The following is a 15,778-nucleotide window of genomic DNA, read 5'->3' on the forward strand; positions in this document are numbered from 1 at the left end:
AGCACACAAAAAAGACGTTCAACACCATTAGCCATCAGAGAAATCAAAATAAAAACCACAGTGAGATGTTATTTCACACTCACTAGGATTGTGTTTAGGTTGAATTGTGTTTTCCCCCCAAAATATGTGTAAGTCCTGATCCCCAGCACTTCAAAATGTGTCTTTATTTGGAAATAGGGTCATTGTAGATATAATTAGTTAAGTTGATGAGCTTGTAATTCAATATGACTAATGTCCCTATAAGAAGAGAAAAGAGACACACAGGAAGATGGCCGTGTGAAGACAGATGCAGAGATTGGAGTGACACATCTACAAGCCAAGGAACACAAAGTATTGATGGCACATAACAGAAACCAGAAGAGGAAAAGAATATGTCTCCCCTACAAGTTTAGAAGGAGTGTGACCCTGTCAAAATCTTGATTTTGGATTTCTGGCCTCCAGAACTGTGAGACAACAAATTTCTGTTGTTTTTTTTTAAGTCACCCAGTTTATGGTACTTTATAACAACATCCTTAGGAAACTAATATAGATGGCTAGAATCAAAAAGATAGATAATAACAAGTGTTAGCACAGAGAAATGGTAACCCTCATACACTACTGGTGGGAATATGAAATAGTATGACTGTCTTTGAAAAACAGTCTGGAATTTCCTTAGAAGAATAACAGAATTATCATACCCAGAATTTCCAATCTTAAGTTTATACAAGAGAAATAAGAATAAAAGTCCTCACAAAAGATTGCACATCAATGTTCATAGTAGCATTATTCACAATGGCCAAAAAATGGAAATAACCCATATGTCCATCAACTTATGAATGGATAAATAAAAGTTGTATACAATGAAATATTATTTGGCAATAAAAAGGAATAAAGTACTGGTACACACTACAACATGGATGAATCTTAAAAAAATTATGTTAAATGAAAGAAGGCAATCACAAAGGGCCACATATTGTTATAATTCCATTTACATGAAATATCCAGAATAAGCAAATCTATAGAGATAGGACGTATACAAGCAGATTGCCTGAGCTGGTTGGAGGGGCAGGGTAGATGTGGGGAGAAAGAAGTGATGGTTAAGAGATACAGAGTTTCTTTTTTGGATGATAAAAATGTTTTAAAACATTTAAAACAAAATGGATTGTGATAATGGTTGCACAATTCTGTGAATATACTAAAAGTCATTGAATTATACACTTTAAATAGGGAATTGTATGGCAAGCGAATTATATCTCAATAAAGCTGTTAAATAAAAATAACATTCTTAATCACACCTAACAAAGTTAGCAATAATTTTCCAATATCATGACATATCCAATTAGTGTTTTCATTTCTCTGACTGTCCCATAGTTTTTATTTTGTTTTGTTTTTGTTTCTGTTCTTATAGTCTGTCTGATTTGGGATACAAATAAGTTCCATATACTGCAATTGGATGATACGTTCTTTAAGTCTCTTTTAAAGTACAGGCTCCCTCTCCATCTTTCCCTCTATTTTTTCTTATTTATTTATTGAAGAAGCAATTTATTTATGTAATTTAAAAAACTCTACAGTCTACATTTTGATGAATATACTCCCATGATGTCATTTAACATATACCATTGCCCTTAACATTGCCTGTAAATTGATCAAATTCAGGTTCCATTTCTATAGCAAATATTGTAGAACTTAAGATCATTATATCCAAATTATGAAAGTTTTACAAAATGGTGATATTCTAAATCTATTTTACTTCTCTCCTTTTTTCATTTGTTTGTTATCTAGAAAATTTCTATAAAGATAAGATTCTGCCATCAACTATTTTTTGTTATACTGAGGATCAGGTTTTTTAAAACAGACAGGAAAAACACTTGATTCTTTTCTTTCATTTACCAGTTTTCAGGATAATGGATTGGAGACTTCTACTTTTGGCAATGATGAAGTAGCAGGGCCTAGATTTACTCTCCTTTTTAAAACTACATAGTGTCTAAAGTATATGAAATAATGGCTTTAAGAGACTGGTAACAGAAAGCACAGGACAGTGATCTTCGAAGGAAGGGAAACAAATGAGGTGAGCCCCTATTTCCTACTTGGCAAGAGTTTCCAGGCTTCAGAATAGGAAACTCAGCCAGATCCCGAATGGTCTCTGTGAGTTCAGAAAACAAAATTCAGAATTTGGGGAGGCCCTTGGAGCTAGGATTTGCGAGGTAGAATACTAAAAAGAGAGCTACACAGAGAGAAAAATAGATAAATCCATAATTATAATTGAAAATTTCAACACCTCTCTCAATAATTGATAGAGAAATCGGGGGAAAAAATCAGTAAGCGTACAAGCAACTTGAATAACGTTATCAACCAACTTGATGCAAATGACATTTAAGAACACCCTATCAACAACAGCAGAATACACATCCTTTCAAAGCACACAAGAAACATGTTCCAAGATACATCATATTCCGGGCCATAAAACAAGTCTCAATAAATTTATAAGATTCAAACCATACTATATAGGTTCTTAGACCATAATGAATTTAAATTTGGGAATCAGGAACAGAAAGAGGAATAGAAAAATCAGCAAATGTTTGGAAGCTGAACAACACACTTCTAAATAACCCATGGGTCAAAAAACAAATCGCAAGAGAAAGCATGACATATTAAAATGTATGAGACACACTTAAAGTAGTACTTAGAAGAAAATTTATAGCATTAAAATGTTTATGTAAGGGGAGCAGAAAATTTTTTAAAAAATCAAAGACTTAGGTTTCTATCTTTAAAAAACCAGAAAAAGAGCAAATTAAATCCAAACTAAGCAGAAGAAAGTAAATAATAAGAAGTGTGAAGAATTCAATGAAATATAAAACAGAAAGCTAATGGACCTTCATAGGCCAGAAAAATTTAGAACTTCAAATGAGAATATGCTATTTTGTCTTCTGTTTTGTGCAACTGCTTCTACATGGATATGTCTCTGCATCCTATGCTGCTAAATAAATTGTATATTCTTCAACTGTGTATTTTCCTTTCAATACCATCACTGCTCCATTGTGACACTATGCAAACTAGTGTCAGAAACTGGAATGATATGATGTAAAAGATACATGAGAGAATTCATGGAACTGAAGGGAAAAGGAGCATAGCAGGCCAATATTTAGCATAAGTTTATAAAAACTTTGTTATAGATGAGAAATAAACTGCTTCAATGGGGTATGTATACCACCTGCTAGGGGACTAGACAGTCTAGTACATGGAACCAAAACAAATTACAGTCTAAAATTACGGGGGCTAGACTTAACAATTTTCATGTTGCTTCTATTGGTAGTTGTTTTAGAAGTTCTTCAGTGGGAATTGAAAGAGGAAATGATGGGGCTGGTACTCTGGTAAAAACAAAACAAAACAAAACAAAACAAAAAACTAAGACTGAAACTACAGATTTCAATGTCTGGGCACAAACACCTGGAATGGTAATGATGGGGGATGGCGATGTCCTAGTGACTACTGAACCAGAGGGTGGCAACTTTCCAGGCAGAAGACAGATCTCTGCCAAAGTTTAGATATGAGAAGGTGTAACAATCGAACTAAGAAATGTCTTAAATTTTCATTGATCTGTTTCTCAGCTGAGGGTGGAAGCGTGTGTATAGGGAATACCACAAACAAGAAACAAGAAGTTACTGACTGTGGGGAAGTATGTTTTAACTTATATGAGCTCCAGTCTTTGTTTTCACAGACCTTCTAAAACAGAGCAATAACCCTAAAGCTGCGTGATTTTGGCCAATAAACTTTTTTATTTTTGATAGTGTTCAAAGATATAGTTTCAGAAATGAATTTCCCAAGTAGAAGATTAAGAGTACTTGATACATGAAACTTCCGCTGATAAAAGTATTTAAGGAAAAACTTCTTTTTAAATCTGTTCAAAAGATGGATAAAAGGATGTACTATACTAGACAGGTAAAAATATGTGAATGTTGGGACTGTGTCTGAAAAAGTTGTAACATATTTTTCATCATTTTCAGTATGGTCCATAGTCCCCATATACATAAAATTGAAATGGTCTTGAAACAACTTAATTGAAGTATTAAATAACTGAATTACATGTTCAGATATAACTTTATTGGATGACTTTGGTGGATAGGAGCCAAATGAAACAAAAGGAGAAAGCCTGGCTTCTTTAAAGTTAAAAGCCTGGTAAATGTCCCCTGTTGGGAGAAATGGCCCTCCATGAGTCTCTCACTCACCTATATATCTTGCTGAGTATGCCAAGAATGCAAGGCCCTAACCATTTCTCAAGGTTGTATTTGCAGTGAGAAACTTTGAGGGATAAGTCAATGTATACCTTGAGACAAAAAGAAGGCTTGCTTACTTCTGCCTTAAAATAGTATATTCCCCAAACTCAGAGTTCCTGTCCTATAATACAATTCACTGCCTATGCAAGCATCCATCTGGACCCTCGGCAAAACTCAATCCCCTTCCCAATGGGACTATGGGGTAAGGAGGGAACTAACACAACATGCTCTCTGTGCCAAGAATAATAAAATCCTTTGTTTCTAACTCAGGTCTCTTGTGTCTTCTGCCAGCATCCATAAAATAATAACAGGTAAACCGATTAACTCATAAGCAAGGTAAAATTGAATTCCAGGTCCAACACCTACCCCCCTCTCGTTTGAGTCAGTTTAAAATCTTCGACTGAGGCCATGGCTTCTATGTTGAAGGTGGGGTGCTTTTAGGTGAGTATAATGGAGATAGGGTGTTTGCATAGAAACAATATGCAGTTCCTTCAATAAACTTAGTAGAAAGAAGCTGTATGATTCAACTTGTGAATGAAAAAGGAAAAGAGACAGAAATAGAGGGTGAGTCCAAGGTGATCTGACCTCCTCTCACACAGAAACCATAACCATTCACAGAAGTGACAGTAAAATGGCCTGGGGCACATCCCACATATGCCTCAGTAGTGCTATTTCCTGTCTGAAAAGAGCTGCTCAGTGCCTATATAAGATAATAACCTCTAGTGTCACCTGCTCCCAAGCAGAGTGCTAATCTGAAGCAGTTTAATTCTCTGGAAGGCATGAGATGGGGCTACTCTTGGCAAACACCAGGCAGTACAAAATAAATAACTGGTCCAAGCCTAATACTTGGCTGACTTGTTTGGATTTAGGCAAACTATATTCCAGACATGGGGATCTTATTGAGCCCAATGCACTCAGCAACCAGGAGGAAAATAACTTTGTGCTCGCTTCTGGGGAAACCATGCTGTTACAGCAAAAAGAAAAACTGGACAACCATCGGATATTTTAATTTATGCAAAAGGTTGGGTATTTGGCACACACGCTCTCTGTGGCTTGTAACTTGTAACTTTCAATTCTCTGAGTTCGTTTCATATTAGTTTGACAACTTCTTGGGATAGGCTAAAAACACCTGGAACTTATTATAAAGGTACTGTAAGATTTCTAAATTCAATGTGATATAAAACTACAAATGAAGTAAATTACATACAAACATACAATACCTTGTATAAATTATGTCTTATGTGAACCAGACAATATTATAAACCATAGAAAATATTCCATGTTAATTTTTAGGGTAGTTTTTTAAATCTAGTAATTCTTGATATTATTTGGATTATATTTGGGGACATTTTTTAATGGCTTTTCAAAAGTTAGACTAATAAAATATTGAGTTAATGAATATTTCTATTTAGTTAAAGATCATATATGGGATTCTGCTTATATCAAATTCTGAGATAGTGCCTGGTGCCCCTTGGAAGGGCGTTAGAAATTTTGTTTTTGTTTTTAACCAGCTGGGATTCTAGTGAAACCGACAAGGGGGTAGACTGGACTTGATTTTCAGGAACCAATTCCAGATGTTTAAATAGAGGGTAACAAAATAAACACATGCTTTAACAGGGCAACATATAGCATAGCACATTAAATTTCCCCCACTGTTATGGGGGAAAATTAATGTTCTCCTATAAGATAAAAAGAAATCTAATTAAATCAGAAATGTTAATATGACCCCAGGGCATTGTCTTTTACTCTGCCTTAAAAGAATTGTACCCTACGGCTCATGTGAAACTATAAATTATATCCCTAGCACCCCGTCTTGGTACTTAATATTATTCTCACACTTCTGAGGTTATTTTAATTCCTAACTCTCCTTAGGGACACACATCTGCTTTACCTTCTGACTGACTGAAGTGTGTCCCCAGGCTCTCCTTGGTTACCAAACTATGGTAAAGCCATATTAAATTCATGACCAAATCTACCTTCCTTGAGGATTAAATGAAGTTATATATGTTTTAAGAAAGGGGTTCCAGAGCTTCATGGCATCTTTTGTTTTCCGGACTCTGTCTGAGATGTTGTTAGATTCTGTTTTCCTCCTATGTGCGTGTTTTAATTTTATTGCGTTAGAACTGCATTACTTTTAGAAGGAAGAGGAAGAGGTAACCCAAGATTGGTCAGAGAGAAAATGGCTATGCATGCTCCAAGCAGAAACAGTCTTTCCACCTCCTGTAAATTCCACTGAGACCTCTCTAGCACTACAAAACAAATATGATTTAAACCCACATTACCATCTTTATTTAAGGAACTTCCCATTAGAAAATGTTTTAATTCTTCCATATACAGATATATTTTGTGAGAAAAAGGGAACAAGGATTACCTTCTTTAAAGAATAAGGAGAATAATAATAATTTAATTTCTAAATACTATACATCTGGAATATCAGTAAATAGGTAGCAAAGAATCAGGGAAAGTTTGTGAATATCAGGAAAATAAAAAGTCCAGAAAACACAAACATGAAAGAAACTGGGGGAGAAAAAGTCTAAATTAAAGCAGAAAAAAAGTGCTATAAGAATTTTTTTAAATTATAAAGTACTTTAAAGACAAAGTACTTAAGGGTAGATGAAGAACCTCCTATAAATAATCATCAGAATCTGAATAATAAATGGAAATAGTCCCCTTGGTACAGTGTAAAGGATGCAATTTTAATTATGTGATTTTTCTAGCTAATTTCTGCTTCAAAAACAGTAAAGTACTTCTGCTTACAAGGTGGCAGAGACGAGAACTTTTCTGAACCTCTCATATGCACATTATCATCAAAATTTAAATTAGCAGAAACATGCCTTTGAGTTAAATCACAATTAGCCCTTAGACAGTTCTATTTACTGGAAAACCACTCTGTGCCAAACACTGGCAGCACGCACTAAACAACAGTTTACATTTGTAAAGCACTTTTTCCTTTTCAGGTTCTCACAAATAACATTTTAAAACAAACTATATTTGTTTTTCAGCACTAACTGCATGTGCTGAAGACATTCATTATAAATTGGACCTATTCAGGAAAGTTTTTGTTTTTAAAAGAAAAAGAGAGGAAGTGGAATATAATCAATAATATTGTTATGCTTGTACTGTGACAGATGATCACTAGAATTACTGGGGTGATCACATTGTAAGGTATAAAAATGTTGAATCACTATATTGTACACCTAAAACTAATACAACCAATATAAGAATGTATATCAACTATACTTACATTAAAAAAATTTTTTTTAAAAGACAAAATGTACCCACTTGTACTTGTGTACATATATTTTACATAGTTATGAACGGAAGTCAGTCAACAATGATAAATACAAACAGATTGTCTGAAAAAGAGAAAACAACAATTTTCGGGGTACAGAAATGGCACATTTTTCAGAAGATGTCCACAAATAACTAATTACTTTAGCACAATGAAGATATTCTCTTAATACTAGAGTGTCTTATAAGAGGATACTCATTACTTTCTAACCATCTGTCATCACTCCTCCCCAAAAAACTAATTAGGGTTTCATCCAATCACACATTATAAATCATGCAAATGTGGATGGCAAAAAAACATAGTTTAAAGAAGTTAATATTATAACATTTTGTATTTTAAAAACCACAGGCTTCAAAACTAGCCTTTCATGTTCTAATAATTACTCTGCTTTTTTTTTTCATCTTTTCCTGATTAACTATTAGACAGCAATCTTAGAAAACCAAATTAAAAAGAAAAACTTACAGGTAGTAGAGTTTTCCTGCAGCAGGAAGTCTCCTTTTCCGGTAATCTACCCCAGAGTCTAGCTGGACTGTATTACAGTACTCCTACAATCCAAACACATAAAATACCTTTTTAAACAAGTGTTGGCTTACAATGATAACCTTTCTGGTATCCTATTTTTAATTTTTGAAATTTTCTCAATAAAATAATATAATGAGTTTAGGACAAAACACTAGAGCTCACGTAAGAATCATAAAAGTCGAATATTAAATATCTAATGAGCCAAAAAAATCAGTTTAAAAGATTTGAAGCATGTCTTCCTGAAAATTTGCTAAAACAATTCTGTCAGCAAATTCCCCATATAACTGCTCTACATTTTGTTAAAATCCTAATTTCTATTACCAGGAAGTAAGAAGTTGGAGGCGATCAGAAAGAATAATTCATGGGGCTTAAGTATCACAGTGGGAGAGACAGTTTAAGAGAGTTGGACCAGAACATCTGTATCAACATTTTAAATAAGGTAATCATTCTAAAGTGATAGTATATGTACATCTGTCCTTAACTTCTAAATGACTGCCAATGCCCTTTGTCCCTTAGTTCCCTCTCCAGCTATCAATGTCTTCAAGTTCTTTCCTGATGTGAATACCTCTCTTCAACCCGAGCTGTCCTGTGCCATTAATGTCCTTCTCTTCTCCCAATTACTCTTTCCTTTCTACTGCCCACCCAGGGTGCATATGTGCATAGAAATTCACACACACGTGCATGCTCATACACATACCCTAAAACTCTCACTACAGAAGTATATGAACTTTTGCTACACCTATCTTGGTCAGTTGGCTTCTTTTTGCTGGAGGAGTGGGGATGTATATTGATAGATAGATAGATAGATAGATAGATAGATAGACAGACAGACAGACAGACAGACATGTAACATTTACAGGCTGATCTGTTATTCATGCAAAATGAAAATTGCTTTATGAAAATTCATGAGGAAAAAATTATATTTTAACAACTTTACTACTTTTATTAATGAAAAATTGTATTTGGGTGCCAAGGTAATTATGGCAGACTATTTTCCAAAGATGGCTGCAATAGTCCCTCCATCCCAACATGTTGTGACATTAGCACTCAATCATCAAGAAATGGGGTCTATATCTCACTCCTTCGAGTCTTGTGACTATAGTGAAAATGATACTATGTAATAATATCCTGAGTGACATTCAAGGTAGCTTCTTACTTGTTGGCTGGGACACTTGCTCTAAAACCCTACACTGCCAGGTAAGTATTGAACTGCCCGATGGCAATCATGTAATGAGAGAGCTTACAGTGGCCCATAGAGAGAGCCAATCTGGAGAGGCCCTGAGATGACATGAAGAGAGAGGTGTCTAACCAGTCCTCAATTGTTCCAGTCATAGCCATTATGGTACTAAGGGGGCCAGAATTACCAGGTAGCCTTTCTCAAATTCCTGACCCACAAAAACCAAGAGAGATAATGAAGTACATTATCTTAAGCCTCGAAATTTTGCAGTCATTTATTGTGCAGCAATAACCAGAACAGTAATTTCTGGGCGCACTTGAGATGTACCAACATTCTTCCTGCTTGAAACTGCATCCAGGTTGTAGTGCTATGCCTGGGCTGAAGGCTGTTTATTTATCACGTGCACTACAGGGAGGAGACAGTATATAGCTGAGTGAGGATGCATTTCCCCTCCTCCCAGGCTGCAGCTGCTACAGGCTCAGGGAAGTAAAATAGGGTGATTAACCATCCCCCCTAGGACTGAGTTTTCCCAAGACTGAGAGATTTTTCTGGATGCAGGACTTTCAGTGCTAACACCATGACAGTCTTGGACAAACTGGGACAGCTGGTCACCCGAGGAATGAAGACCCAGAAATCTAGGCTGCAAGGCTGAAATAGGTTTAGCATTTTGATTTATACAATTGACCCTTGAACAAAACAAGAGTTAGGTGTGTCAAACTCCACACAGTCAAAAATTCATGTATAACTTTTGACTCCCCAGAAACTTAACTACTAATAACCTACTGTTGACTGGAAGCCTTACCAATACCATAAACAGTCAATTAACACATATTTTATAAGCTATGTTTTTATAATAGAGTAACCTAGAGAAAATGTTATTAAGAAAATCATAATGAAAATACATTTATAGTATTTATTGAAAAAATCCACTTATAAGTAGACTCATGTAGTTTAAACCTGTGTTGTTCAGGAGTCAACTAAATATTAGCAATTGTGAATTTGATTACTATAAAATGATCCCCAAGAAGAAGCTGGTCCTCCGTGGAAACCTATAAAGCTGAGCTTTTGAACCATGTATGTGAAAAGCAACCTCTTCACCTAACAAAGTCATGCCTCCCTACAGTGCTTAACCTGAGCAGCCAGTTGGCCTCCCTATACAGACATTCCTAGTTCATCATTCGAAGTCATTCCAACACACTTCCCAGGCTTCGCTCTCAGAACTCAGGCCCTGTAACCCATTTCATCAGAAAAAAATACAGTATTGCCCAAATACATGTATTCCACTCTCCCCTTGCCTCAGATGACTGTAAAAAATAAAAGGGATAGCCCTATATTTTCTTCTCAATTTTGAGTAAAGTACTAAACCTGGGAAAAGAGATACTTCCTCTCCCTTGTCCGTGCTATAATTGGAGGTGCTCGGCCACTCAGTACAAAAAGCAAGAGAGGTTCTTGATTAAGCAACACTTCTTACTCTCTTCTCTGAGGGAAATTTGTCCTGGTATGGTTAAGGGCCAATTATTCATAAGCTACCTGTATCACAGACAATATAATAAATAGTATAGTAATATATTCACATATTTCCCCAGGTTTTCTATTTCTTTTAAACCACAATTTATCTTATATAACTCAGTATTCTTAATTTACTAAAAAATTTCTCTTTTTTTTTTGCTATTAAAAAAAAAGGTTAATAGAAGTTATACAAGCTTCGATTTCACTTTCTGAGTAACTAACTTCTCTCTCATATGAGTGATTAAGCTCTACCAAATGATTGCATTTGTACATTCACTAATCACCACCGAGGAATACCTAATCAACAGCAAAAGAACCATAACCAAAGCCCTTAGGTGTTAGTTCTTAATTGTCTGAAAAATAGTAACACTCAGTTTATATTTTTAAAGAAAAATAAACCTCCAATTTTCAGGTTTTATTCTCTTAAGCTAGATTCTTCAAAAACATTTTGCAGAGGGTGGAGGAGGGTGAAAGCTAAGATATTTCCAAGTTGAGAATGAATTTAGTCATAAGGGTATGATCGCTAAGTAATTTCCTAATTTCCAAGGATGTTTACAAGACCTGTGACCTCTTATCATCAGCCAATTCAAATGCATAAAACTAATCAGCCACCAAACAAAATTGTATTTTAAAATCGTTTGTATATTTATGTACACAAAGGACAAATACAGTTACTCAATCTAAAAATGCAATTAGGAAGTTTGGGGAGGAAAAAGGAGGAGGTTAACACACCCCTGGGAACATATTCAAGAGTCAAAGGCCTTCGACTCTGTAAAGAAAATGTAGTACTAAAAGAACCATGTTCCAGCAGTTTGCATTTTCCTCAAGACCTATTATTTGTATTTTTAGCAATTCTGAATAATATCATTAGAAAAAAGAGCCATCTCACAAAATAACTTTACATGGCTTCTACTCTGCCTTTTCCCTTCCCAGATGGAACAAAAGAATAAACATTGTGGAGAAAATTCTTTAAAACTATAACATATCAACCTTGTGAGCAAAGACTGAGATAATAAAGATGTGCTCCACCAAAAAACTATTAGAAACAATAAATTAATACAGTAAAGCTATAGGATACAAAATCAATGTACAAAAATCCATTGTGTACCTATACACTAACAATGAAATTTCAGGAAAAAAATGAAAAAAACAATCCCATTTGCAATGGCAACAAAAAGAATAAAATACTTACGAATAAACTTAAACAATGTGAAGGATCTATATATTGAAAACAGCATTACTGAAAGAAATTATTTTAAAAAGGATATTCTATATTCATGGATTAGAAGTATTAACATACTTAAAATGACCACATTACCACAGGACAAACAAACAGAGATTCATGGACATGCACAATGGACTAGTGGTTACTAGAGGGGAGGGGAGAGGGTGGAGGGAAAAAAATAAATAAATAAAATGTTAAAAAATGTTAAATAGAAAAAAAATTAAATTAAAAAAAAATGACCACATTACCTAAAGCAATATGTAGATTTAATGCAATCACCAACAAAATCCCAATGGCATTTTTCAAAGAAATAGAACAAAAAAATCATCAAAATTGTATGAAACCATAAAAGATCCCGAATAGCCAAAGCAATCCTGAGAAAAAAAGAACAAAGTCAGAAGCGTCACACTCCTTGACTTCAAATTATACTACAAAGCTACAATAATCAAAACAGTATGGTAGTGGCAGAAAAACACACAGACCAATGGAATAGAATTGAGAGCCCAGAAATAAACCCACATGCATAAGGACAACTGATTTTCTACAAAGGAGACAAAAGCATACAATGGAGAAAAGAAACCTTCTTCAATAAATGGTGCTGGAAAAACTAGAAAGCCACAGGCAAAAGAATGAAATTAGACTGCTATTTGATACCATACATAAAAATTAACTCAAAATAGATTGAAGACCTAAATATAAGACCTGACACAATAAAATACATAGAAGAAAACATAGGTATTAAATTATGGATCTTGGTCTCAGAGAGGATTTTATTAATTTTACTCTAAAAGCAAAGAAAGTAAAAGCAAAAATAAATGAATGGGATTATATCAAACTAAAATGCCTCTGTACAGCAAAAGAAATCATAAACAAAACAAAAAGACAACTAACAAATGGGAGAAGGTATCTGCACACCATACTTCTGATAAGGGACTAATAACCAAAACATAAAGAACTGATACAAGCCAACAACAACAACAAAAAACCAAAAAGTCCAATTAAAAACTGGGCAGAAGACCTAAACAGACCCTTTTCTCAAGAAGACATATAAATAGCCAACAGATATATGAAAAAATGATCAGTTTCACTAGCTATAAGAGAAATGCAAATCAAAACCACAATGAGATACCACTTCACCCGTTAGAATGGCTACTATCAATAAGACAAGAAATAACAAGTGCTGGAGAGGATGTAGAGAAAAAAGAACCCTCATACACTGCTGGTGGAAATGTAAACTAATACAGCCACTATAGAAAACAGTATGGATGTTCCTCAAAAAATTAAGAATAGAATTACCACATGACCCAGCAATCCCTTTTCTTGGGTATCTACCTGAAAATTTTGAAAACATTTATTCGTACATAAAGATTTATGTACTCCTGTGTTTACTGCAGCATTATTCACTATAGCCAAGACAGGGAAACAACCTAAGTGTCCTTCAATGGATGATTTAATAAAGAAGATATGGTACATATATACAATGGAATATTACTCGTAAAATGAAATACTGCCATTTGTGACAACACAGACAGATCTTGAGAATATCATGCTAAGCAAAATAAGTCAGATGGGAGAGGACAAGGAACACATGATTTCATTCATATGTTGGATATAAAACAAAAAGCGACAAAAGGAGAAACAAAACAAACAAGAAAACCTCACAGACACAGACAACTGTATGGTGATTAGCAGGGGGGAAGGAGAGTAGGGAGAGGTTAAAGAGGATACAGAGGGTCAAATATATGGTGGTGGAAGGAGACTAGACTTTGGGTGGTGAGCACACAATTCGATATACAGATGATGTATTATAGAACTGTACACTTAAAACTTATATAATCTTATTAACTAATGTCAGCCTAATAAATTTAACTAAAAAACATCTGCCTACTTTAAATACCCTTTATTATAAAAGTAATATTGCTTACTATAGAAAATTTGGATAAAGAGAAAAAATGACATAATTTAAGTTTTATGTCTTATTGAAGTGACTACATTAAGTAGGAATTTAAAGGATCAAAATTATTGAAATTTTTCTTGACAATATTCAACTGATTGGTTTTATAAATTTTTAATAAGTAAGCATAAAAGGAAAAAATGGCTGAGACTTTTTCTAGTTCCAAGAAATAAAATATTTAAATAACTAAGATCTATCTTTTTACTTAATGCTCTAAAAATTTGTTTTTTAAACTAAAAAAGTGATCCATGCTCATTGTAAGAAATTCAAATATTAAAAGAATAAAAGTTGAAAAGAAAATCTATCCTCTTCTCAGAAAAAAAGGTTGCTTGTAGCTTATATCTTTCAAGTTTTTCCTATACATATAGAGATGATAGATATATCATACACATAGTTCTAAGCTTAATTCTTTTTGATATATTGAAATTTCTATGAGAGAAATAACTAGATTTAAATACAGGAAAGCTGTATTGCATACTGTACTATTTCGTTTGCTAAGAATACACTTCTGTAAGTAAACGACAAGTAAAAAGTAAAGAAAGTTAGTGAACCAAAAAAAAGGGTGGGAGACCAGGTGGGGTGTCTTTTTTTTGAGGGGTGGAGGGGCTGGGAGAGGCAGGTATACGTTCAGATATACACTAAAACAGCTTTATATTCTAAGATAATTGCTTCAGTCTCATTTAAACTAATTATGTAGTACAACTTATAAACTTAAGCAATGATATATAAAAATTCAATACATAAACTTCTGCATATTTTAAGCTTTTTACAATTTAGGTATAACATAAATGCAGAAAAGTACACAAATTATAAATGTCCAACTCAATCAAGAAATAAAACATCACTAGCACCTCTGAATACTCACTAGTATATTCTCTTCTACCTCCCCAAAGGTAATCAGTATCCTGATTCCAGCACCATAGAATTTTGCCTGTTTTTAGAACTTTGTGTAAGGGGAATCATACGATATGTACTCTTTTATGATCATGTTCCTTCCTGTTCGTGAGATTCATCCATCCATGTTGCATATAGTTGCAGTTTGTTGATCGTATCCACCATGCGAATACACTACAATTTCTTGATTCATTCTACTATTGATGGACATTTGGGTTGTTTCTAGATATTAACTCTTTCAAATAATGCAGCCACGAAACTTTTGCATGTGACTTTTAGTGCCCACGTGCACATGTTCTCATTGGATATATACATAGAAGAAAATGCTGGACCAGAGGGTAAGAGTATGCTCAGCTTTAGTAAATACTGCATTTTCCAAGGAGATCATACAACTTATACTCCCACCAATAGTGTAACAGCATAAAGAAACAATTAATTTTTGAACACTGACCTTGTATCCAACAGTCATAGAAACTCTTCTTAATGTAATATTTTTGCATACTGATTTTCAGGGTAATACTAAAGATGTTCCCTATATTTCATAAGTATGTTACATTGTTTTATATAACAAAAATGTACACTTAAGGTTTAGCAAGACCCCTGAAAATTCAATATGTATTTTGATTCAACCTAACAAATATTGGGCACTACATGCCAGGCACTTCCCTGGTTACTGGAGATATAATAATGAATAAAATACAGCTTTAGCTCTGACAGTATGATTAGTATTCAGATATTTACCTCATGTTATCATTTTCTTCTGCTCCTAATCATGGACAAAATTTTTCAGAATTGATAAGTCCTCTGTTAATTGTCTAACTGTGTGATTTTAGCTTGTTACTTAACCTCTCTGGATACCAGTTTTCTCCTCCATAATATAAAGGAATTGAATTATGATCCTTTTCAGCCTAAAATTCTTAACACTATTGCTGAAGTTCTCTCACTGCAGACC

The 15,778-nt window shown here is 34.2% G+C and overlaps 1 protein-coding gene across 2 annotated transcripts in view; it reads right to left on the reverse strand.

The window, feature by feature from the left end:
* The window catches only part of AFG1L (AFG1 like ATPase), a 128,913-nt gene that overhangs the window by 44,151 nt on the left and 68,984 nt on the right, over positions 1-15,778 (reverse strand). For both annotated transcript variants that reach the window (XM_011364857.2, XM_023533403.1), the window contains one exon: positions 8,008-8,090. In XM_011364857.2, the coding sequence (XP_011363159.2) occupies positions 8,008-8,090 (83 nt within the window). The remainder of the gene's footprint in view (positions 1-8,007; positions 8,091-15,778) is intronic.

This window comes from Pteropus vampyrus, unplaced genomic scaffold, assembly GCF_000151845.1.
Source record: "Pteropus vampyrus isolate Shadow unplaced genomic scaffold, Pvam_2.0 Scaffold101, whole genome shotgun sequence".
Taxonomy (NCBI): domain Eukaryota; kingdom Metazoa; phylum Chordata; class Mammalia; order Chiroptera; family Pteropodidae; genus Pteropus; species Pteropus vampyrus.